At 34.8% G+C, this 26,614-nt stretch overlaps 1 protein-coding gene across 1 annotated transcript; it reads left to right on the top strand.

Moving 5' to 3' along the window:
• Positions 1-1,201: 1,201 nt before the first annotated feature.
• Positions 1,202-26,614, top strand: LOC124372451 (protein LSM12 homolog B-like). The gene is made up of 4 exons (XM_046830853.1): positions 1,202-1,403; positions 6,254-6,363; positions 9,819-9,948; positions 25,290-26,614. The coding sequence occupies exons 1-4, from the start codon at positions 1,386-1,388 to the stop codon at positions 25,350-25,352; spliced, it is 321 nt and encodes a 106-aa protein (XP_046686809.1). The 5' UTR covers positions 1,202-1,385; the 3' UTR covers positions 25,353-26,614.

Raw genomic sequence — 26,614 nt, 5'->3', positions numbered from 1 at the left:
GATCCTTCTGTTTTGTATGAGCATTGAGTGTTCTCTGGATAATTGTCTTGCACATCTTGCTTCAAGTCATGAATTGGGAAGAGAACATAGTTTTTATTAAATAATTGTAAAGGCTCAAGTAAATGGTCATAGTCTTGAAGGCATTTTGATAGCATGGGTTACTACGGTATTCATAAGTAAGATTGTTTTATCCGACTTTGTGATTAAGGATGTTAGCGTATCATAATACAGCTGGATAGTATCATCAGTTACCCACTTATTTTCTAATAAAGAGAGACTAATAGAACTTTTCTCATTGGTATTGGTGCTCTTTGTACTTTGAGGTTTTTTTACTTTGTCCACATCTATATTACTCGTATTAGTCTCTGTCTGCACTGATTCAGTATTTGGAGTTTTATTTAATGGGTTTTGATAGAGTAATGAGGGACTTGAAGAGGTTGTTTTATTAATTCCTGAAACATTCTTTTTTTGTTTATTTGAGGGGGTTTTCTGATGAAGTAGAGACGAGGATGGTTGACACCTTTGTGTTTTATCCAATTTTTCTATCTGAGACAGAGCCAGTTTGTAACTTTCTTTATGTTTTTTTGCTATAGAGTCGAGAGTATATTTCATTTTACATTCGTTATAATTAACAATATCCGTTTTATTAACGAAAGCAGTTTCATTTGTTGAAAAAAAGGTAATTTCATACTTGGTTATATTTTTGTAAGTTTCATCATCAATGCCAGTTACTTTTGCAGGCCAATGGGGAAACCCTTTCACTTTGGCAAATATTAAGTCATTGATTTTAATATCAGTTTTAGATATATTTCTCATTGGAGTAGCCATTGTAGATGTTAAATTTCACAGTTAAAATCAATCAATATATACTTTACCCAGCTTAATTTGTGCCAAGTTACAAACAATAAAATATAAACTAAATATATAGACAGGATATTATATACAAAATTACAAATTTATAAAATATATGTACAAGCAAAGTTAATCAGTAAAAATATCAATTAGTAAAAATGTAACTGGTGATAATCTTGTCAGAAAGTAGTTTAAGCATGAACCTGTTTATATGTTCAAGGTCAATGTCATATGGGGTTTGATTGTTGTCCCCAGCCTATGGCCAGATGAGTCAGAGTGATAGTTGTCCAATGGTTTAAATCACCAACTGAATGACATTGGCAATCAGCTGTTTTGGCAAGTTTTAGCTTGATGTTGGCAGAATAACCAGTTATAGCTGAATAAAGTAGTTCTATTTTATTTATTCAATTCTACTTATTTAATTTATTTTTTAGTGAGTAAACAGTTCTCAAAAGGAATAACTCTTAATAACAGCTGCACTATACAAAACATCTACTCTCTGCAAGTTCAATATATGTGCTCAGACAAAACATATGTTACAGAGCCTGAATGTAAGTACACTTTTAATTGTAAATAATCACTGAAAAGATTTGTTAAAAACATTAACTTATGGATTTTTCACTAGTAAAATACTGTACTTTTTTAAAATTAAATCACAACACATAACAACTTTTACTTTAAATTAATAAATTTCATTAAAACCACAGAGGCTTAAAAACTGCAAAACACTTATAAATGGCTCCTTAATACAATACCCTCAATTAGTAATTAATAAGTGCAAACGAACCAGAAGAATCATTCCTGAGTCAGAAAAACAGAATTTTGATAAATTTGCGTTTATGTCAAACCCTTATGTGCCGGGATTATCGGAGAAAATTAGAAGAGTAAGTAGAAAGTACAACATTAGAACCGCGTTTAAAACACACAACACTCTTAGACAAAGTCTCGTAAAAACAAAACCAAAAAATCGCACACAGGATTCCAAAAACTGTGTTTACAGTATAAAATGTAGCTGCAATAGGGAATACATAGGCGAGACAAAAAGACCACTAAACGTAGGGATAAAAGAACACAAAAGAAAACACGAGAAAGGGTTTCACAGAAAAGTCAAAAATTGCACACCATTGTTGGTCCGAAGACCATCATATGAATTGGAATGAAGCCCACATAATACATCGGGAACCACATTTCTTCAAAAGGAAATTAATTGAGGCAACATACATTAAATTGGCAGACCAACCAATCAGTCAACCATCAGTCGAGATTAGGCCGCTTTGGTTGCCAATTCTAAAAAATGAACTAAAGAGAAAACCAAAAGTATCAAACGGATCGGATATTTGTAATAAACAAATGCGGAGTCACAATATGGTTTTAAGAAGTTCATCTCGCATGAACCAATAATAACGAAAGGGCCCATTCCTCTCCCCCTTCCCTTGTATTTCCGCCATCTTGTTTTAGCCAGCCGTCACGATTACCATTGGCTAGTCCCTCTGGTCAGTCGTAGGTGGTTAGTAGACGAGTGAAGACCTATTGTGACCTGTATTCCGTAGTTTAGTTTTAATGATTAGTGTTTGGTATAGTTTTGTATTAAGTGCATGTCTTTAGAGTTAGTGAAGTTGACAAACAACATGTAGGTTGTGATTCCTGACTTAGGCGTGCCGCAACGCTTTAGTAAGATTTGTTTATTTTAACCTAGTTTGTAATTTATGTATTAGGTTAGTTCTTTACCTGAAGAAGAGATCAGATTGCAGATCTCGAAACGTAGTGTTACTGTTTTCTTGTTTCACTGAACGATGGCAAATGTCCGGAAAAATCCTGTTTCCTTCACAATCCTTCCATCGTCAAAAATAACCTTCAAACAAAGGACATGTCTTTTATTGTAAAGACTTAAAAGTACAGCTGAGTAATTTACTTAGCCACAGCTGAGTAATTTACTTAGCCACTGTGGAAAATGAAGCTATTCTTTTTATTGAATGTAATGTAAAATGTGTCAGTATCATAGTTAGACTTCAAATCAGAGTTCTGATAAATGTTGGTACGTTACATACATTTTTCAAAACTCAACCTGTGTTTAACTCCATTAAAAAGAGTTTTATTTTCAAAGAGAAAAAATAGTGTCATGAAAAACTTAATTATATGGTCAAAAACGAATAAGCCGTATGAGTTGGGTGTAGTAGTATTTTGTTACCTTACTTCAGTTTACACATGCTAAAATAGCTATAAACAAAGTTAGTGTAAAGTAAGTTAACCAGGAATACTATGACTGCTTTGGCATCAAGAATATCTATGAAGGATAAGTATAGATGGGTTAGGGTATGAAAACAACACGGATGTACTCAAGTACTGTAGATCTAACCATATTGAGTGAAACAATTTGTGCAAATATCTGTAGAATATTATTAAAACGAAATGCAAATTTATTGCAGTAAATTTTACTGTCTGATAGTTTAGTACTATTCCCAGTGTTGGGAAAGGGAGTGAGATAGTTAATTTACAATGTTTTCTCTATGAGTGTCAGAAAACAAAACAATTCTTATTGAGTGATGGTAGAACTAAGTATTGCAATATGACAGTAAGGCAGGTTCTTTAATAAAAGGTGTAGTTATGAGGAGGACATTGTCCTAGACACCAGAAGAAATGTTTTCCCTAGAGAGAGAAATGAGACTAGTTGAAACACCATATCTTACAAAGACTTTCCACTTATATATAAATTTTATTTCAAAGTGATAGAACCTGATTTTTACTTGGGCATTAAAATTTTTTTGAATGACGCAGGTGGCAGAGATCATTAACCCCTGAACGGTTTTTGATGTAGTATTGTTACATTTATAGCGAATGCTTAAAAGTGTGTTATTAAACATCAAAATATTGTTCCTGTTTTATTCTGTTGTCTATCATAATATTGTGCAAGAACCATTTCCATGTTAACCCCGGTTCGCGCAAGTGGTTCTAGCGGTTGCCACTTGAGGTCAACACTTTCTTGGTCCTCTTGTTATGAGTGTTTGTACCTTGGTGAGTGCACTGATGGTTGCATAGTACAGGCAGCTATCGTGTGATGTTGCATGTCATCCATCCCAGAGGATTTTATGGTTTTATTACTAGTGTTTCTTGTATCATGGAGAAATCTGATGTATAAAATAAGACAGTTGGCTTCGTTTGTGTGATGACGACATGGGCCCGGATAGTGGAAGCCACAATATATAAAAAATAACAAAAATTTTAAAATGACAATGAGAATAACTTTTTTGAATAAAAAGTATATATCTACATTCTGCAAACCTGTCTCTGTCATAACAACAAAACAATTAAGCAAAACGCCATAATTTTAGGTACAAAAATAAAATTGTTAAGGGATTCATGTAATTTAGTATATTTAATATTTGTAGTATTTAGTATAATTAAGTGTAAAGGATTTCTAATTTACATCCTGCTGAAATACTGCTTAAAAGAGTATGAAAATATAAATGTAGAAATAAGAAGACTCTTGAGACAAGTGCACCATTTGGAGAAGTTATTGGAGGTGTTTTACATCAGCTATGTTATAATATTGTGATATCTCAGAAAATTTGTGCTTCTGTCACTGATAACAGGATTTATGTAAAAGTGTTTTGTATTAATGGAAGAGAACTGGGGAATTTGTATTGTATACTGGAAGACGAAGAGAATTTTCATTGCTTTAGTAATGCACATTCTACTTGGCAATAAGGAGTCTGGTACAGAATATTCTCTTAGCTGATGTAACAGGACTGTGTCACTTACTCAGCAACTTTTGTGCCACAAGTGAAACAGAAAATTTGTGCTTCTGTCACTGATAACAGGATTTATGTAAAAGTGTTTTGTATTAATGGAAGAGAACTGGGGAATTTGTATTGTATACTGGAAGACGAAGAGAATTTTCATTGCTTTAGTAATGCACATTCTACTTGGCAATAAGGAGTCTGGTACAGAATATTCTCTTAGCTGATGTAACAGGACTGTGTCACTTACTCAGCAACTTTTGTGCCACAAGTGAAACAGAAAATTTGTGCTTCTGTCACTGATAACAGGATTTATGTAAAAGTGTTTTGTATTAATGGAAGAGAACTGGGAAATTTGTATTGTATACTGGAAGACGAAGAGAATTTTCATTGCTTTAGTAATGCACATTCTACTTGGCAATAAGGAGTCTGGTACAGAATATTCTCTTAGCTGATGTAACAGGACTGTGTCACTTACTCAGCAACTTTTGTGCCACAAGTGAAACAGAAAATTTGTGCTTCTGTCACTGATAACAGGATTTATGTAAAAGTGTTTTGTATTAATGGAAGAGAACTGGGGAATTTGTATTGTATACTGGAAGACGAAGAGAATTTTCATTGCTTTAGTAATGCACATTCTACTTGGCAATAAGGAGTCTGGTACAGAATATTCTCTTAGCTGATGTAACAGGACTGTGTCACTTACTCAGCAACTTTTGTGCCACAAGTGAAACAGAAAATTTGTGCTTCTGTCACTGATAACAGGATTTATGTAAAAGTGTTTTGTATTAATGGAAGAGAACTGGGGAATTTGTATTGTATACTGGAAGACGAAGAGAATTTTCATTGCTTTAGTAATGCACATTCTACTTGGCAATAAGGAGTCTGGTACAGAATATTCTCTTAGCTGATGTAACAGGACTGTGTCACTTACTCAGCAACTTTTGTGCCACAAGTGAAACAGAAAATTTGTGCTTCTGTCACTGATAACAGGATTTATGTAAAAGTGTTTTGTATTAATGGAAGAGAACTGGGGAATTTGTATTGTATACTGGAAGACGAAGAGAATTTTCATTGCTTTAGTAATGCACATTCTACTTGGCAATAAGGAGTCTGGTACAGAATATTCTCTTAGCTGATGTAACAGGACTGTGTCACTTACTCAGCAACTTTTGTGCCACAAGTGAAACACCTCAGCAGATTGACAGCTGGAAGTGACTTTGCAAACGACATAGCAGTTGTTCTATGTAATAGTAGTACTGACACACTACAATTGGTAAAAATGGAGGAGAACTCAATAAGATGTTCAAGCACAAGAACATTTATCATCTGTTATAGAAAAAACCAGCTGGTGGATTGTCTGATGAAGGAACTGCCGATTGAAATCCAGTGCTCGCTCTGTTTGGAAAAACATTAAAGAAAAAAACTCACTAAGAACTATTATTAATTAGTTATTGTGTCACAAATAATAAATTGATCATATATTGATAATAGAATTATATGCATGTTTTTCTTATGTTAACATAAATCCTGTTTTCTGTTTAGTAGATATTTTAAATTATTTAAGTTGAACAATTTAAGTTTAGTTTAATTTACTAACATGATAGTCACCAAGTTTTCTGACACTGCCATATAAAGTCGTAATATAAAATGTTGTGTTTCAGTTAAATACAAGAGTGCGAAACCAAATAGAAGAGAAAAAGCGATTAGTCACGGCTTTAGCAGCAGGTGTTTCACCGGACGGACAAAAGCTATTTCTAACAATTACTAAAACGTAAGTGCATAAAACCTACTTATTTGTTTATATGGGTTAATTATCATTATAATGATATTCCAGAGGGTTCAGGAAAGTTTAGAAAGAATTATCTTTAAACCATTCTGCAGTAAATCAAGACCAGACTATATTACAGGCGGGGGTCCTGTATTGTGACGTCACAAGACCTGTCCTACTGCACCACTTCATTCAATAGAAATAAGCAAGTGCTGAATTTTTCAGTTTAGTGTAAAAATACAATCAGTAAAGATTCCTCACTCTGTAAGTATAATTTAGTAGTAAGATGTAAAAGTAGAATGCAAATTATGTTTGTAATCCGGATCACTATCTGTGTTGTAGAATCCTACACTAGAAGACTCATCATACTCACAGAACAAATCACTCATCATACAACACTCTTTGTAATTTATTTTCACTGATAGGTGAGTGTATGTTCTGGCAGGATCCCATCTGTAGATTGTGTGATGGACAGGAGAAAATTGCTAAACACACCTGTTCTTTGATTGCTGTACAAAACAAAGGAGCACTTTGCCGTCTTTGGTACTCTAGAAAAGAGTAGTGAATTTCCCCAAGAGGACATGATCGGTCGTTTCTGGTGGTTTGTAGAACTGCTGAAACTGTAAACTGGCTGGTCTTGTACACTTAAAGGCCCTTGAGGTTTAAATGCATGGATATAGGCCACTCTCATAGAAAAAGGAGGAGTTATCATCTTAAGACAATCACAACTTATTTAAGACCCAATAATTGATTACAATACTTATGATCAAAAAAAGTATTAAATGTGTTCTGTTGAGTAAAGATTTTAAGTTTAATTCATTAAAATTTGATCATTACCATAAGATTCATGTCTATGAACAGAACTACTTTGATAGATCAAAATTCCTACAAAATAATTCTCAAAAGGAGGCGAGGTCTATTCTCATATAAAGTTAAAGATCACAGTAACAAAATTTTGTGGAAATTGCATTATTAATAGTAATTAGTCTCAGATCTATAAATGTATCATTATAGACATTTAGGTTTTATTGTCTCCGTGCTAATGAATTGATAAAAATAAGATATGTTAGTAAAAGTGGTTTATAATTTATATTCAATGTAGAATATCTTATGGGAACTCTATAAATTTATTTCTTCTCAGTAGTACATGTGCCTATCTATCTTGTATAGAAATTTGGTCTCAATTATATGACAAATTTCTGAGTTACGAATGTTCAAAGCTGCAGTTGGTTGAAAAGGGCGAAATTCGTTTGTAAATTATATATATACAGAGTGAGTTTTATGTCCTGGCACACCTGGATATAATTTAAACGGCCCGAGATATCTATGTGAAACCTTGACCCTACCTATTATAACTTGTTTTTTTTCATTTTTCAAGTTGTTGAAAATTTGTCCCCCCTTTTCTAAAGGGGGGCAACTAAACATTTTCAAATACAAACCCCTATCATGCGACCCCTCATTTTAAAGGGAATAAAAAAAGAAATCCAATAATGCAAACTAGAGGTCTCTACGTTTATTTTAACAGATTTTATGACAAATTTACAATTGAGTAAAGGGGGGCAACTAAACATTTTCAAATACAAACCCCTATCATGCGACCCCTCATTTTAAAGGGAATAAAAAAAGAAATCCAATAATGCAAACTAGAGGTTTCTACGTTTATTTTAACAGATTTTATGACAAATTTACAATAATAAAGTCAGTAACTGTCTTGTCCTGTTTATCGTAACATGAGTCAACACTAACGCACTTACCTGTTTTAATGTAGCAGGTGTTCAAACTGTTCAACTTCGACTGTTTGACAGTGTGCTAGACGTGTGTAAAAACTTGACACATGATAGGGGTTTGTATTTGAAAATGTGTTAGTTGTCCCCCTTTACTCAATTGTAAATTTGTCATAAAATCTGTTAAAATAAACGTAGAGACCTCTAGTTTGCATTATTGGATTTCTTTTTTTATTCGCTTTAAAATGAGGGGTCACATGATAGGGGTTTGTATTTGAAAATGTTTAGTTGTCCCCCTTTACCCCCCTTTAGAAAAGGGCGGCAAAATTTTCAACAACTTGAAAAATTAAAAAAATATGTTATAATAGGTAGGGTCAAGGTTTCACATATATATCTCGGGCCATTTAAATTATATCCAGGTGTGCCAGGACATAAAACTCACTCTGTATATATATTAAATGGCAGAAAAAGGCCTGAAAATTAAGAATGTACCTGGCAGAGAAACATGTGTACCAATTTTTAAGGAACTAAAAATAATGACAATTTCAAATTTGTATGTTTATTGATGTTTAGTGAATGTTAAAGAGTCGTTATGTAATTTTTTTACTAGAAAGGAAATCCATAGTTATTTTACCAGAAAAATCCGCATTCTAGATTTACCTACTGTCAAACTTGAAAAAAGCAGAAGCAGCCACACATATATATATATATATATATATATATATGAAACTTAAGATATTTAACAAATTATCAGAAACAGCATGGTCTGTACGTATAAAGAGATTTAAAATAGTAGTGGAAAGCTGGTTAAAAGAGAATGTATTCTATTCTGTTGATATTTTTTTAGCCTGTGATACTAGCACTATAAAGTTTTAACTACATTGATATATTGTTTTTTTATTTGTATATATTTCTGTTTGTGTATTAAGTGTATTTGTGTGGTATTGTTATAATAATAATAATAATTAAACACAAACACACATGCGCGCGCACACACACACATACACAAAATTATTATAACTTCATTGTTATCTGTTATTACCTTATAGATGACGACGGAGAATTTCACAACTGTCCTTTAGACAGGGATTTATATTTATATTTAAAAAATGTTAATTGTAAATCTGACTTTGTCAATTGCTCAATGTGATTAAAGACAGTAAAAATTCTTGATATATCTAAATGGTTATGATTTATCATATGTCTAAATACAAATATCTTTATTATAGCTCCACAAGCTAGTTTTTGGTTAACTTTCAGACTTTTGTATGTAATTTTCTTTATCCAACAGTAGATAGGCTTGATTTTTGTATAATGGAAAATGATATCATGAATACACATGAATACTTACAAATAAATAAGAGACAATTTAAAACATAAATGACTGACTTAATGATCTGAACAACGTGTGCATGTTGGCTTACTTGGTTATGTCAAGTAGGTGATCTGTTTGTTTTAAATTGACTTTTTATTTGTTTGTAAATATTCATGTGTATTTGTGTGACTATTTTTATTATTCATAATGAATGATTCAAGCCAATCTTTACATCTTTACTGTCTGTGATGTTCAATGTCAGCCTGAATATGCTTTAAGAAGTGAAATTGATTTCTGCTACAGAGAATTGGAACAGTAAACCTTAATTATAATTATAAATACTATTAGGGTAAAAAATAAATGATATGCAATTACTATTCTCCAGAGTAGGACTTAATTAGATGTGATTTGTTCCACAGTATTTCAGAAGTGACCTGGCAGGGCTCCGATATAGTCGTCCTGAATCAAGTAATAATAACACCTCCCTATAAGCCAGAGAATGTAAAAGGAAATGCAGATAGTAAAGCCTACACACATATTAAAAAAGTTGTAAGTAATTAAATTTATTAAAGGCTGCATTAGTTGTAGTGTCTGTATTTAACCCTTTCAGGAGTAATGACGTACCAGTATGTCATCCCCAGCACTTTTCACAGGAGTAATATCAATATACATAATAGTACAAGTTTATTGAGTTACAACACCGATATTTGTAATATACCTTTTGTTGTGTTTATCTTAAAATAGCACAGTACGTAAAAAAATGAAAATGTTCAAAAGTGTTTCTTGGTGTTGAATACTGAGACACAACGATATACACACAGGGCAACATTGTAGTCTGGACACTCATACTGTGTATCTTCATTTTTCCTCTTGAGTATTTGTGTTTTAAACCCCGCATAACGTTGTTTCTGGACTATCCGGTTTTGTCCCTCACAATTTAGGAATGGACGTGGAAAGTGGTGGCAAACTACATTTTTCTTTTTGTATATTTCTCATTGTTTTGTTTGGGTTCTTTTTCACCAGGTTCCCTATCACTGTTCAAAAATTCACTAATAACATGATCATAGTCCTCAGCCTCATCAAAAACATCATCATCTTAAGATTGCAATATCTCCTCATTATTTTCAGCAAGCTAATCACCCTCACTGACAAGTGAAGTTTTTGTAAACAGTGTACTGACTAGAACTGACATTTCATACAAGGCCCTTTTTCACTTTAATGAACAAATTGAGCTGATGTGTGGTAACTTTGGAGTCACTTATGTGGAGGCTAACTGCTCTGTAGGGAGGCGTGACCTGGCCCGAGACGGACGACACTTCAATAGGAGAGGTATAATTCATCTAGCTACGGTTTTTGAGTCTGTTTTCATTGCGGCATTGCAGCAGTCTAAGGGTTTTGAAGAGGTGTTGACCCCTTGCACAGATTTTTTATGAATGGTCCCCCTGGGGACTCTGCAGTGGCAGATCTTGGACATCTGGATAGCCCACCTGATACTGTAAAGATTCTTCATCAAAATGTTCAGGGTCTAAATAACAACATAGATAATTTTCAACTTTTTATTGACGGCGAAAATGTAGATATAATTTGTTTATCTGAACACCACCTGAGAGATGTTGAGTTTGAGGTTGTGTCACTGCATGGTTACACTGGTGTTACAGCTTTCTGTAGGACAATGTACCAAAAGGGAGGTGTTTGCATTTTCAGTAAATCTTCAATAAAACACAATGTTTTAGATGTCTCCCAATTTTGTCAGGAGGGTAGGTGTGAGCTTGCGGCAGCGATTTTTCAATTCAGACAGTTTCCTCTTCTTGTTACCGCTTATAAGCCGAAACCTTTATCAGCGTCAGTGCAAGAACATGAGATGTTTTATGAATGTTTATCCGATTGCCTCCACAAAATTATAAATCCAGCAGTTAGAACTGTTGTAGGTGATTTCAATGTTAATCTCTCTGTTGCTGACATGAAAGTAGATAGCCTTTTATCCATGATGGCATCTGTAATGACTCATTTCACACACCCATCTCACATTCATATGAATACTTAATTTAATTTAGAAATTTATTAGTAATAATAATTAAATAATTAAGGAATAATTATTTATAAATTGTCTCAAATTTTGATACAAACAATAATAAATACAAAATTAAATATATCAAAATTCACCTTATTACATATAAAACTCAAAAGTTAAAGTTGAGAGGAGAGACGAATATAGAAGAAGTGAAGCAAGATTATTATATTAAATAAATAAACTGGTTACATTTTTATTCAGCAGTATTTGATTCAAAAGAAAGGTTAATTTATTAAATTCGTATTATCACTGAAGTACAGAGAAGCAGAAGACAGACATTGGGTGAGAAAATTCCTTTTAAATTTAACAGTGATCCATTGGAAGAACATAAAACCCAGGAACATTCGATTTGGCTAACAATTCAAAATTAATATAATTAAAATTTAACAAAATTATTTTTCAAATTATAATATATCTTTTATTAAAATCAATACCGAATATTTCTATTTCATTAAGCCAGCACGACCACCCTGCCCTAAAAATTAAGAACTGTATTTAAAAGAAATTTACCATTATTGTATCCTCCATCTTGTTTCAAAATTCAAACTTGTATGTCAATTAATTTATCATCATTAAAGTTCACATTTGTATCATACTGAGTTATTTATTATTTCTAGCTATAATCATCAGAATACAAATTAAGTTTAACCATTTATTTAAAGTGTATAGTAGTAGTATATTACACATCTTACGATTTAAGCAATAAAGTAACTTCATTTACGAGGGAATTTAAAAACTCCCGGTCCCTAATCGATCATGTATATACTGATCTTTCTGAAGACATTTTTGGTTGCTCTGTCATGATAAATGCTCTGTCCAATCACCATGCACAAATCTCACATGTCAGGTATTTATCTAGTCCTGATTGCCCTAAGTTTATGCTTAAGCGATCATTTGTAGAGGATAATGTTCGTATTTTTAGAACATGGCATGATGTTTATGCAGCTAGAACAATGGATGATAAGATGAGCTTGTTTATGTCCTCTATAGAGTTTTATTTCATTCAGGCTTTTCCTGAGAAAAGAGTTCGGATTCGTGGGTGTTCTCCAAATGTCAAAGTGTCTTTAACCCAGGAGCAAATTGAGCTACGTGATTTTGCTGTGCATTGGTATTATAAAACTAAAGACCTGTGTTCTTCTGAGAGAGAAGAAAACAATACCTTTCTTTGAAGAGGCAATATAGGGCGAGTGTGAGGGAAGCTAAGTCATCTAAGGTTTAACATTTACTGCAGACTTCCTCAAATAAAGATAAGACTGTGTGGGACATAGTGAACGAGCATAGAGGTAAGGCAAGAGTTTTGGCACATATCCCTCGAACCATCAAGGATGGTAATGGAGTCATTGTTAGGGATCCGAAGGACGTTTCCAACTTGTTCAATGATTTCTTCATTAATGTGTCGAATGCAAGTTCATCTTCCATATCGTTGTCTCTTCTTCAACAACAATCATGTGCAGAGGTGTCTTCATTTTTCTTTTCACCTGTTTCTGAAGTGGAAGTATCTGACATCATCAGATCTATAAAAGCAAAGGCTTCTTCTGGCTTCGACAATATATCATCGAAGCTTCTTAAATCATGTACGGAGTATTTTGTTAGGCCACTTGCTCGTTTGATAAATTTTTCGTTTGAAAATTGTGTGTTTCCTGACATTTTAAAGTTGTCTATAGTGAAGCCGTGACATAAAAGGGGACTGGTTGAGGAACTTGATAATTTCAGGCCTATTTCGATTGGATCGACATTTTCTAAGGTGTTTGAGAAGGCAGTTTTAATAAGGTTAACGGCTTTCCTGGAGAGTAATAACGTTTTGTTTGACAAACAGTTTGGCTTTGTCAAGGGAGGCTCAACTGTGAAGGCAATGTTTGCTCTCTTGGATAAAGTTGTTAAAGCTCTTGATGAAGGAAAGTTTTCTGCTGGTATCTTTTTTGATTTGAGAAAAGCATTTGACATGGTTTCGCATGAACTTCTTTTGCAAAAGCTTGACAGAGTGGGTGTGCGTGGCTTGGCAAATCAATGGCTGTCATCTTTTTTGAGTCAGCGTAGACAAGTTGTGGAAATTCCATACGTAAACGTAAATACTAAGAAAAGATGCTTTTCTGACGAGCAGATTGTCAAGACGGGTGTGCCACAGGGCTCCATACTTGGACCCTTCCTCTTTATTTTGTATGTGAATGACCTCAGCAGTTGTGTTTCGAGGGGCTTGTTGTGTTTGTTTGCTGACGACACATCACTTGTAATTGATGAATCTTGTCGTTTCAATATGGAGATAAATACGTTTGTTCAGTGTAATTCAATAGTCCAGTGGTTTCAGAGTAATGGTTTGGCCGTGAATACTGATAAAACTACATTGCTAGACTTTTCAATTTCATCAAGACGCAATGACTCTTTGAGTGTCTGGGTTGGCGATGCAGAGGTTTTATTCTGAGCAGATGGTCAAGTTTTTAGGCCTAATTGTCGATAGGAATCTTAGCTTCTCCTTTCATGTAAATCATGTCGCACGTAAAGTCTGTGCTGGTATTTTTGTTCTTCGTAGACTTTCATCTTTCACGGGCACCGATGTGCTTCTGACTTCATATTTTGCATTAGTTTATCCCTAAGGGGGATAGAAAATGGCGCCTGCTAGTAAGAACCCGGTTTGTGGTGGATGTCCAAGAAAAGTGACTAATAGCTCTGGAGGAGTTATGTGTACTGGAAATTGTAAAAATTGGTTTCATTTTGATTGTGCGGGTAAATCTAAGAAGGATTACTCTTTCTCCAAAGGTGAAAAGTCGAACTTTCAATGCAGTGAGTGTACGCAGCGGCAGTTGGCGAAACGTGTATCAGTGAGTAAGCCGCTCGATGCAGTGGCTGATTGCAGGGATGATATAAACTCGTGTGAGTGCTCAGTGCATATTAGAATTCTAACAGACCAGATTTTTGATATAACTCAGAATCAAAAGGATCTTCGTAAACAGGTTACCAATCTGTTGGCCGAGAACGCTAGACTAACCTTAATTTTGACCGATCATTCAGAAGTGATTAGCAATATCTTAACTAGTAATAGTAGTCGGACCTCTTATTCTAGTGCTTTAAAATCATCTCCTAAAAACACAAGCTCATTATATTTGGTAAATAATTCAAATAGGACTGATGGTGAAACTAACATTAGTGAGGTTATTAATGATGAATTTGATTTGACTCCAGTGGTTAACTTTGACATCTCTTCATGCATAAGCAGACGAAATTCTGTTCCGTCAAACAGCTTTTTGAGGGAAATAACTATTCGAAAGAGGAAGGAAAAAGTTTCTAAGCCTGCAGAAGATCCAATTGGTCGTGTTAATGGGCAAACAACTGTGAGGCTTCATGACAATACTCAGTCTCCTAACTCTAAGCAAGGCAGTTCTGTTCCAGTCCCCAATTCCTATTCTACTGTTGTTTGGGGTAAACGGTCACTATCAGAATCAGGGACAATTACGAAGATGAGTAAAGTTGAATCCGATCGTACGGATTTCAAAGTAGTTCAAGCCAAAAGAAAGCGTGGTGTAAATATTGGTTTCAATAAACTGCAAAACCGAAATCGCGCTGATTTTATTACGGGACGTGCAACAAGAAATGACCTACTCAAAGTTGTCGAGAAGAGTAGGTTTCTGTTTGTATCCAGGTTTGATGAGGATGTTGACTGTATGGCCGTGAAAAGATATATTAATGAAGGTGCAAACGGTAACTATGAAGTTACGAAACTTAAGAACAGGAACTCTGGTTATAGTTCTTTTAAGGTTAGTGTTCCCGTTACCCTCCGGGATAAAGTGTACGATGCAGATTTCTGGCCAGTTGGGACTTATGTGGCTCGTTTTCGATATAATCAGAAGAATAATTCTCATAATGTTCCTAGTGAGTCTTTTTTGGAATCAAACCATGGTGCGAGTTTGGTAACTTAGGCCTACCAAAGTTTGCAGTTAAGGTGAGTGATCCTAGTCCTTCTCAATCTATATCTGGTTTGAAATTGGATGTAAATTTTGTGCACATAAACACTCAGTCAATTAAAAATAAAGTTAACGAGCTGGATGTTTTCCTTGAGGATGTCAATTGTGACATACTTTGCATTAATGAACACTGGTGTGTAGACGATGAAATATTGCTCTATCAACCAGCAGGTTTTCTACTAGCTGCTAGTTATTGTAGGCCTACTTCATTTGGCGGAGTGGCAATATTTGTTAAAAACACTTTTTTACATGCGTTTGAAGTTGTTGACATCCATTGCCTGTGTGAAATTAAGCAATTTGAAGTGGCTGTGATAGTTTTTTCCTACTTTGAGCTTATTGACTGTGTCTGTATATCGTACACCCGATTCGTCAGTCGACATCTTTACGGAGAAGCTGGCTAATCTTATTGACTTTTTAAATAAATACAGAAATTTCAAGATGATAATTGCTGGCGATATAAACATGGATCCAAAAAGTGACGACCCTAAAGTGCAAAACTTTGTTAATATTCTACGATCTCTTGATTTTGTCTGTTTAAATTTCCAGCCCACCCGTCTTACCTCCTGTCTTGATAATTTTATCACTAACCTACACCCCTCAATGCTCACCTGTGAAATTATCCAACCTCATCTTTCTGACCATTGTGCACTACTTTTAAATTATAATATGCAACACCTAACCTCATCTTCTGAACCTTTTCAAAATATTCACTGTACATTTGTTACACATAGGCTTTTGAGCAAACCTTGTCTAGATAGACTTAAGCATAGGTTAAGATCTGTAACCTGGGATAGCATTTTTTTAACAGTAACTAATGTTGAGTTAGCTTTTCAAACTTTTCTGCAAGTTTTATCTGATTGTTTAAATGAATCATGCCCTCTAAAAAAGAAAAGTCTTGTCAACCATAGTAGGCCTAGATATAAGTCAAAAAGCTTAAAGTTGAACTGGTACACTCCTCTGCTAAGGGAAATAAGGCTATTGCTAGACTTAAGTCATGAAAAAGGAAGGACTGATCCTCAGTGCATGGCAATTCATGGTAGGCTTAAGAAAATGTATAGGCAGGAAATTATTTTGGCTAAAAAAAGAGCAAATGAAAAGTTTATTTTTTGAGTCACACAATAAATGTAAAGCTGCATGGAAAGTTATAAACGCTGAAACAGGTCGTGTGCCTAACAAAGCCAAAGAAAAAATCCCAATAACAGCTGATGATTTTAATAGCTTTTTTATTAATGTTGTTAATGTGTTAAAAAATAACTGTGATATTTTAGATGTAGCAAGTTCTGTTGATATGTTGAAATCGTCAGGTATTAAACCCCCTGGCTTATCTAGTTTTAAGTGGACAGTTGTAAATAGTAGAGATGTATATAGTTCTGTGTATAGGTTAAGTAATTCCAGATCAGAAGATGTCTATGGACTTTCTAACTTTGTATTAAAGGAAATATTAGATGCTATAATCTATCCTTTAACACAGCTGATAAACTGGGTGCTTACTGATGGAATATATCCACAGTGCCTTAAAATAACAATAACAGTACCTATACATAAGAAGGGTGACAAAATGAATTTAAACAATTACCGGCCTATTGCCCTAGTACCCATTATATCAAAGTTAATAGAGACTATTGTGAAAAACCAATTGGAATATTACTTTGAGTACAATAATTTGATTTCTTCAACTCAGTATGGGTTTAGGAAAAATCTTTCAACTGTTAAAGCTGTAGGAAATATCGTATCTTATGTATTGAATAGCTTTGAAAATAAGGAAGAAACAGCTGCTGTGTTATTGGATTTAAGTAAGGCATTTGACGTTGTACCTCATGATGAACTCATTCAAAAATTGAAATATTATGGTCTGGAGAACAATGCTTTGTCTTTGATTATGTCTTATTTGAGCAATAGACTTCAGCTTGTCAAAGTAGGTGACCAGAGATCAGGACTTAAGAGGGTGGCAAGCGGGGTTCCCCAGGGCTCAGTCTTGGGCCCCTTCTTGTTTACTGTCTTCATTAATGATCTCCCTAAATTTGTCCCTGGTAAGGTTGTCTTGTATGCTGATGATACTACTCTGTTATCATCAGACACAGACTCAAAATTAAATGATGTCGTTATGGGCTATATGAGGGAAACGTCCTATCTCTGGTTCTCTGCTAATAAATTAACTGTGAATAATAACAAGACCGAGGAAATTGTCTTTAGTTTACGTAATTCTGTAAATAAGTCTGTAAAACTACTTGGTATCAATTTAGACTCAAAGCTTAGCTGGGGAATCCATACAAACCATTTATGTATTAGATTGGCAAGAGTAATATTTCTACTAAAAAAACTAAAATTGTATACAAGTCTTAATCTTGTCATTAGCGCATATTACGCTTTCTTTAATGTACACCTTCTGTATGGGGTTTTACTGTGGGGCAACTCTAGTGGAGCCAAGACTGTGTTTAAGTGGCAAAAGAAAGCCATACGCTGCATAGTAGGAATTAGCGACAATGAGTCCTGTAGGCCATTTTTTGAAGAACTGGGTATACTTACGCTTCCATGTATATATATATATATTACACAGTTTAGTTTTTGTTAAGGAAAATCTCGACTCTTTCAATCTTAGAAGCTTTAACCATGAACACAACACACTAGAATTAAAAATACAATTGATGTGCAATATGCTAGGTTAACCCTTAAACCGAAATAGGACACTTTTGACTCGCCAGGGAAATAGCGGTATGTCAGACCGCCCGATGTTTTCGCCAGAGAAATACCGGTCTGTCAGACCGCTAGTATTTGTTTTTTTTTTTACATTGGAAAAGCCTTTAAAGTTAAATCTTATCATTAAAATGCAAAGCTTAGATAATTAAAGAATGTTTATACTTATTATCATCAAGGGTATTTTTGTTGGATTTGAACAAAGGAATAATGAAAAATGACACTTTTTCACATTAAGTTTGGTTTATTGAACATGGTATACGTAATAAAAAGTAGCTTAAATAAGAGTAAATCAGCACGAAAACTTAATATTCCTGGATGAATGATGAACACATCATTTCTACCTTGCACAATTTAGGCACACTTTGCGGGAGCATTCCAAACAAATGGCGTTCTCACATTCAATGCATTTGTATTGGGTTTTTCTCTTCTTTTCATAAGGGCATATGCTGCAGGTTTTCCTCTTTTTGTAGGCGATCGTCACGCACTTCTCCTCGCTCCTGTTCTTGTCCAAGAACAGAAAGAATGGTCTTTTTCAGGTCTGCTCTCAAGTTAGGCATTTCTAGTCGTCTTCTAATATGAGGCTCTACTAGTTCAAAAGCCAGCTGCTTTATAAAACTGAAATCTTGTCAAAACTGGACTTCCCCGATAGCAAAGAAACAATATGAACGCGTTAACACTGGCAATATTAATTATGGCATAAAATACTGCCATTGGCCAACGACGAGTCTTTCGATTACTCCCATAGATAGATGTCTTCATATCTAGGGTATCAACGCCACCCTTAGTCTTATTGTAGTATCCTACAATTTCAGGCTTATTATTTATTTTCAGAATTTGTCTCAATATCGTGGTGCATCGAGGAAATAAGAAGTACGGCCTTATTTTTCTTCGGCACAACAGAAAGTAAACGTTGTGTTATTGTGGAAAGCATACAGCGAAGATCCCACACGTCTTTGCCTGTGAGGTAAAAATTCTGGAGGAATCTCTTTTTTGTTTTTTTTAATAGTGCCAACAAATGTTAATCCCCTTAGTTTCAATTGGTCAACTAGCTCGATGGAAGTGAACCAATTGTCAGCAGTAACATTACGATTGGTTTCTTTCTATATGCTTTGTTAATTTTATGACAGTCTGCGTACTCTCTTCAGTAGTTGTTGTTCATCTCTGGTGAGACCAACACTGTAACAGTTTTTTACCAGTGTAAATAAAAGCATTACAGAGATACGAACTACCTGAATCGGCCTTACAAAAGATTTTTATGCCATATTTTGCTGGTTTTTTGGGCATATACTGTTTGAAACGGCATTTGCCCCTAAAAGGCACAAGCATCTCATCCACAGTTACATTTGCTTTTGGACAAAACAACCCCCTGCCATTTGAGATTAGTTGATTGAATAAATCAGTATATTGCTGCTGCCTTATCTTCTGCCTTGCGCTGTTCTCTTGTCGTGGAGTCGTCAAATCGTAGACAAGATATTAAAATCTCAAACCTTTTACACGACATTGTAGCTAAAAATATTGGTCGCCCAGTAGGATCTTTGTTGAACAGAGATCTCATATCTTCATGTCCAGATTTAAATATTGAGGTATAAAGAAACAACCCTAAAAGAGCTCTTTACCTCTACTTGATCACACGGATTGTAATTATACTTTGATGTGTGGTCACTTATTCTTCCTCTAAGCTCCGTCAGCTTTCTATTGGTTTCCTTCACTATAGTATCTATCATACTATCTGTGAAGATCAATTTCCAAACGTCCTTTTTGGTTGGATTTTCGCCCACAGCTTTAGCCTCAGCAGTAAGACCAGACAGCCCCCTAATAATATTGTGAGCTGGCGTTCGCCGATTTCTTGGAGGCTCACACAGTGCTCCACTCATATCCGTTTTTTTTCCATGTAAAACTTGTGGCTGCGAATCTAGGTAGTTATCTACAGTGACAACACCTACCGCATCCTCCAGCATTATATCTTCATCATCACTGGAGTCATTGTAGTCACAATTGGAGCTGTCGCTGTCTGATGGAACATAGTTGGGATCTTGATCCGAATCGTCAGCTTCTGAACTAACATCAGAAAGGTTATCATCATCGTTCAAGAGTCTCTGGATCCTGGTATCGAAGTCCACATCACTTGCTAAAATCCTTTGGTCACAACTTGATGAAGGTTGTTGATCCATAGTGAATGAACCAGACCTTTTTCCACTACTTCCACTATTTCACTATTTCCACACCCACTATACAAGTCAATTTACAAGTATTTACAAATGTTCACTCTATTAATACATGTCAAGTAAAGATAAACAAAGAAATAAGAAAAGTTCAAAATGTATTTTGAGCTCATTCCAGAAATATCAGTATGTAAGACCGCTAAAACGGGCAGCGCGTAAGAGAAATACCGGTATAAGAGGACCGCCAGACTTTTAAAAGACACAACTAACTGGCTTCACAACTGGACTGGAACTGAGCGGGAAGAGTGTTGATCGACCGAAAAAAGAGTGGGGGGAAGGTACACAGGCGCGTACGCCTCAAGGTCAAGTAGTACTACCAACATTCACAAGTCAAAATACCCTAGCGGTCTCCAAGACCGGTATTTCGATTTAAGGGTTAAGTAAAACTCAACAGAACTATGCAATAACCGGAGCTAGGCTATTCAATAAGTTACCATTAAGTGCTAGATCAATTTCTGTTGGTAGGTTTAAGAATGTTGTTGCAGAGTGGCTCAAGAGAAAAACATTTTATTCTGTAGATGAGATTTTTTATGCTAATTTTAGTGACTTACAATTTTAAAATTTTAAACAATTTTAAACTTTTAACATAGATATAGATTGTATTTATTTTAGGCTCTGTAGGCCTACTTAGTGATATTTTTAATATCATATTTGACTTTGTCAATACAATTTTGTAATTGTTGGACGACAATAAAATGATTCTGATTCCCTACCTTTCATACGCTGTTGAAATTTGGGGTTTTTAAAATTGCAGAACAAACCATATCTTTCTTTTGCAGAAGAAAGCGGTGAGAGCTATTGCTGGCATCTGTCAATCGGAATCCTGCAAATCGCACTTTAAGAAGTTCAATCTGCTTACTTTTCCAAGTATCTATATTTACCACACATTGGTCTTTTTTAAGCAAAACCAGGGCATTTTCGAGTCACTAATTCCACAGTCCGGACACTATCTCAGGAATAGCAACAAATTAAATATTCCCCCCCATGCAACCTCTTTTTTTCAAATATCACTGTTTTTACAATGCCGTAATTTTTTATAATTCTCTTCCTGTGGACCTAAAGAATGTAAATGATGTAATGGTCTTTAAGAGAACACTGAAGGCTTTTTTAATAGAAAAATGTTTCTACACCCTCAGTGAATTTATTGGAAATAAATAGTCTGTATGTCTAGATATAAAAACTGTACATGTATTATTGTAATATTTATGACGCAATCCAATGCATGTTATATGTCTGATGGAAATAAAGGATATTTGATTTGATTTGACATTGTGCAAAAGTTGTACACGTATTTCATCAGAACGTATATTATCTTGTTTATTGAAACCGTGAGAAAGCAATAAAAACATTCTTCATTGATGAAAAGCGCCAAACAAAAAACAGACGGTTGGATACTGCACATGACACTGTGCGCACTCTTGTCTATATATCTGCGTATGTTTCACGCTAAACAACAAACAGCATGATACTGTGCTAGCAGTCGACAACAATTGAGTCAGAGAAAACTGTGAGACGCTAGCAGTGGTGGCATAAAAAAAGCATAAAAAACTGTGAGATGGGGGCCTAACCCACTTGTTCCAGGGCCATCATCAAAATCTTCATCAGAAGCTGAAAATAAACAATAAATTGTATAATTCAATTTTTGTGCAGTATTTTTAATTGTGCTGCATTTCATCATAAAAACATAGCTGGAATATTTAGCAGTGAGGAAAGGCAAATTGATTCTGTAATGCATTACTTATACTCAAGTATCCATATTTTATAAGGATTATAATTTAATAAATAAATATATTCATTATTCGTCTATATTCATTTAGGGAGTTAGTGTTATATGTTTGACAAGTCTACTTGTTTTTTATTAAAAGTAAAGACATAATGAATACAAAGTGACAATTAAAATTTTTGATACCCACGTTAAAAAAATTAAGTTAAATTTTTTGAGATAATTAGCAATACACAAGTAGTAAAATGTGAATGAAGATTTTAATTCTTCTACGAAGGTGTGCAAGATGGTACTGGGACTTTTAGAAGATGAGGATTAACACAGGTATGTCCAGTCAAGGGTTTAACAGTGGCTATTTCATTCAACAGAGTTATTGAATGTATATTCAGGGGAGAAATGAATGTATTGCCTTTGGTGGTCAGCTCTACTACTTCCTTGGACCCCTACTTCATCGGAGACCGCAGCCATAGATTTTCACCCTCTTTAAATGTTGTACTCTCAGTGGTCAGCTCTGTACTACTTCCTTGGACCCCTATTTCATCGGAGACCGCAGCCATAGATTTTCACCCTCTTTAAATGTTGTACTCTCAGTGATCAGCTCTTAAAAACCTCCTGTCTCTCCTGCTCTGTCGGAAAAAGGCCGTCATTTCTCTGCAGATTAGCCCATGTTAACATCCATTCAATTAACATGGGGTTTAGTGAGCTCTGCTCTGTAGTTTAGGATTTTGACTTTGAGTTCTAGGATATCCCAGAAACTTGGCTCATTCCTGATATGTTTTCAGAATGTTTTAGTTTGGAAGGCAATTAATTTTGGCGTTTTGCTCGGATGATCGGCTCTGGCCTGCCTTCAAATGGCGGTGGAGTCACCGTTTACTTCAGGGAAGGATTTGATATGAAGCGGATCTATCTTGATCATGATAATGGCTGGCTGGAATACATGTGTGCTGGGAAAAGTTTGGGGGTTACGCTTTTGTGTGTCTGTGTGGTCAAAATATTCAGAATATTCAGGTTTACTTCTCTGTTCTATGCCCTCTCCATTGACATGCTCTCTCAGGTTGATGAGATGATTTTAATATGTTGGTTTTCTTGGATACAATAAGCCAGAGTTCCAATATTTCAGGAATCTCTTGGAATCGATGAACCTTGTTCTGATTAACGAGCCAGATACAGATGATACCACAACCTTGATTAATCATATCATCTTTAGGAATTCCCTGAGCAACATGTCTGTTGGTGTGGTTGACATGTCAAAAATTATGGATTGTCAAGGCAAGCGTATCACTGACCACAAGCTGGTTTTCTGTGTCTGTTCTTGTAAGTTAAGGGAAGAATGAAGGGAAAATCAATTTTTTGTAGAAACCTCCCAAAGCTGAATCTTCAATTGTTTTCCTCGGAGCTCTCCACCATCGAAAGGAGCAGAGTAGAACTTCAGGGTGATGTTGATGATTCTGTGGATATGTTAACCTCGGGCATTACACAGGTATTTTATGCATGTGCTCCATCAGTAAAAAATTGTGTTACCAAAAAGAAAGCGCCCTGGTGAAATTTAGAAACAATGCGTCTGACATGCATAAAAAATCAATTACAAAAGATTATCTTACTCATAATGATGCACCTGCGAAAGTGGCATACTGTGATACACTCACAATAAACTCAATACGCTGTCAGAAAGACAAAAAAAAGATTACTTTGCGTCAAAGTTAAAGTGCATTGACTCAAAATCTTTCTGGGCAACCTTGCACACAAGACATCTAAAGGTAGGCAATGCTGGCTTGGGCGGTGGTAATAAAGTGAGTGAGGAATGACTCGCGAGAAGGTGCTGGATAAACTTCAGTTTTGGCAGGTGAGCGAGAGTGTGGTTTAGAGCATTGTCAACAGTATCTCCACAGCAGCCTTTGGCATTCACAGAATTTCAATCGACATTATACGAAATCGTTACTGATAAGCTTGACTTCCACAAGTTGTGTGCAAGATGGGTACCGAAAATCCGGACCGACGTCCACAAAAACCAGTGCATGGCTGCAGCGTTAACAATTTTGGATGCTCACGACAAAGAGGGTGAATCACTACTCGATCGCATTGTAACTGGCGATGAAACATGTTAACTGCGAGACCAAATTGCAGTCAATGGAGTGGGGACACACAAGTTCCCCTCACAAACCAAGAAAATGTTTGCAAACGATGTCGGCAAGAAAGGTTATGGCGACCGTTTTTTGGGATAAGAAAGGGTAATTCTTGTTGATTTCCTGTAACGAGGCACTACAATCAACTCAGAAAGGTATTGCCAAACATTAAACAACCTCAGAAGAGCGATCCAAAACAAGCTTAGGGGAAAGTTGAGCTCGAAAATTCTGTTGAAAAGTAGTATTTAAGTGTGGCTTTCAAATGTATATAATAAAAATCTTTCCCTATACTTTGTTAATTTTAAATTCCAAAACGTAATCTACTTTCCGAATAGCCCTCGTAGTAATCCTATACGTGTGTCTGAGCTAAGGCTTCTCCATTTTACCAGTTCTGTCTAAGGTATTGGAAAGGGTTGTGACAAATTGGTTTCCTTCCTAGAATACACCAATGTTTTGTCAAGCGAAACTAAACATTGTCAAAGCTGTGATTATCCCAATTATTTTTTATGCTCTTCCTGTCTTTGGAAGAAGATTGCCACTTGGGAACACGGTCTTGATCAGTAGGTTGCAGAACTCTGTTGTAAGAATTGTATACCGCCTGGACAATTTGATCCCGTCAGCCAGTATCTGTGGTCCTTTCAGTAAAATATATTTTCAGGCTTCAGGTGGCTTGCCTTGTTCACGAGGTGTTGCTGACGGGAAAACTTACTTACTTCAGGGGGACACTGCTGACCCATGCATAGATTAGGGACTGTCGCACTCGGCAGGATGTACAAATACAATCTTAGATTAACTTTGGAGGAGTGTTTTACTCTTAAATAATTGTCTTCTTTTAATGTATTAACTATTTTATTTGTTTTAATTTTTTTATTACTCTTTTAATGTACTGTATATGTATGTGCATTGATTTTGAAAATGTAAGACATTATTAAAAAAAAACAGCACTGTAATGTTGAAAAAACGCTTCAAATAGAGACATTTATTTACCTTATCTTCTTTATATACATAAAAAATAGCCTTGGATCCTTTGCAGTTACAAATCAATTTGTGTTTAATTCCTTATATCTCAACATAAATGATTCGGTGATATTGTTACAGGTGGAGAAGCATGTAAAAGACCAACAAGCCTTGGATAATTGCAAGCACAAGGTATCACAATAAACTAGCAGGGTCTTGCCCTCTCCGCGCCCTTCATACTGCAAGACCATGACGTCTTGTCACGCAACGGCAAATTATATTTGCTGGTTTAGTTTACAAAAATGTGTAAATCTTTAAGTCACTTTTGACTTGGACAACCACAGTACTGAAAAAAATTATCTGCACTCAATTTCAGTACTTTAAAAGTAAACCTTGAAGGACAATTTTGTTAAAAATTTAGTAGTAACCTAGTAGATAAGATAAATTCAATGGCATGTTTGTATCATTCCAGTGTTATGTTTTAATTAATATTTTAAAGTGCTCGGCAAGTCCCAAACAAAACAATGAACCTAATTATATGTTAAAACCTAAATTAAAATATTGGAAATTTTAAATTACAGTTTGTATTTAGTGAACAAATGTGCATTGTTCTTAATGCTATCTTGAAGGGACGCTTGCAGATCTGATCTTTCAAGTTTATGCTTTGTTACCTTAATGAGATGCAATTGGTGGATAACAACGGATTTTACATTTCTTGCTTTATTACCTTTTTATTAATGTAGAATATGAACTTGTAAAACTACAGTACGGATTGATAAATACTCAGTGATGTGGAATATGAGCTAGATAAAACTTTTTCATACTTAAAAAAATGATTTGGTTTTCTTATAATTTGATTGTTTTGCTTAATGATACTATGCCATCCATAGTGTTGTAAGATTGTATTAATTGCATTTATTATAAATAGTCCGAGAGCATAACAGTTTATCAATTCATGTTAGTAATATAATTATTTAAAGTACTTTTGTATTGCCACTTTGTAATTTTTATCATTATATAGTTGAAAGTAATGCGATTGTTATTTTCTGTATTGGGAAGTGCATTGTAAAATTTCTTGCATGCAATTTTTAAGATCCTTGGTATGCATTGTATTGTTATTAATTAAATCTGTTCTATGTTGAAAGTTTTCGTAGTTTTTTACCAAATGGTTGAGAAATCTTGAGTTTGAATGAACAAATTTCGTTTATTTATACACTTCATGCTTTAGTTTAAAAATAAATAACATGATTAAAACAAACGTTCCACTGTTTTTATCATATTTGTTAAGGATAACAATTCACTGGTCTATATAACGAGTTACATTTGTCCTCTAAAATGACGCCAAGCAATAACACTCTTGTTATTTCACAAAAGAAACATCCTCCAGTTGTTACATTTCATTATTCAAATTTTTGTAAATATTATTTATGATGCGTTTGATTTGAATAAAGAAAGCACTGTTGTTA

The sequence above is a fragment of the Homalodisca vitripennis genome, unplaced genomic scaffold (genome assembly GCF_021130785.1).
Source record: "Homalodisca vitripennis isolate AUS2020 unplaced genomic scaffold, UT_GWSS_2.1 ScUCBcl_3257;HRSCAF=8674, whole genome shotgun sequence".
NCBI lineage: Eukaryota > Metazoa > Arthropoda > Insecta > Hemiptera > Cicadellidae > Homalodisca > Homalodisca vitripennis.
Note: the sequence above shows the minus strand (reverse complement) of the source record. Positions and strands in the feature narration are given on the sequence as shown.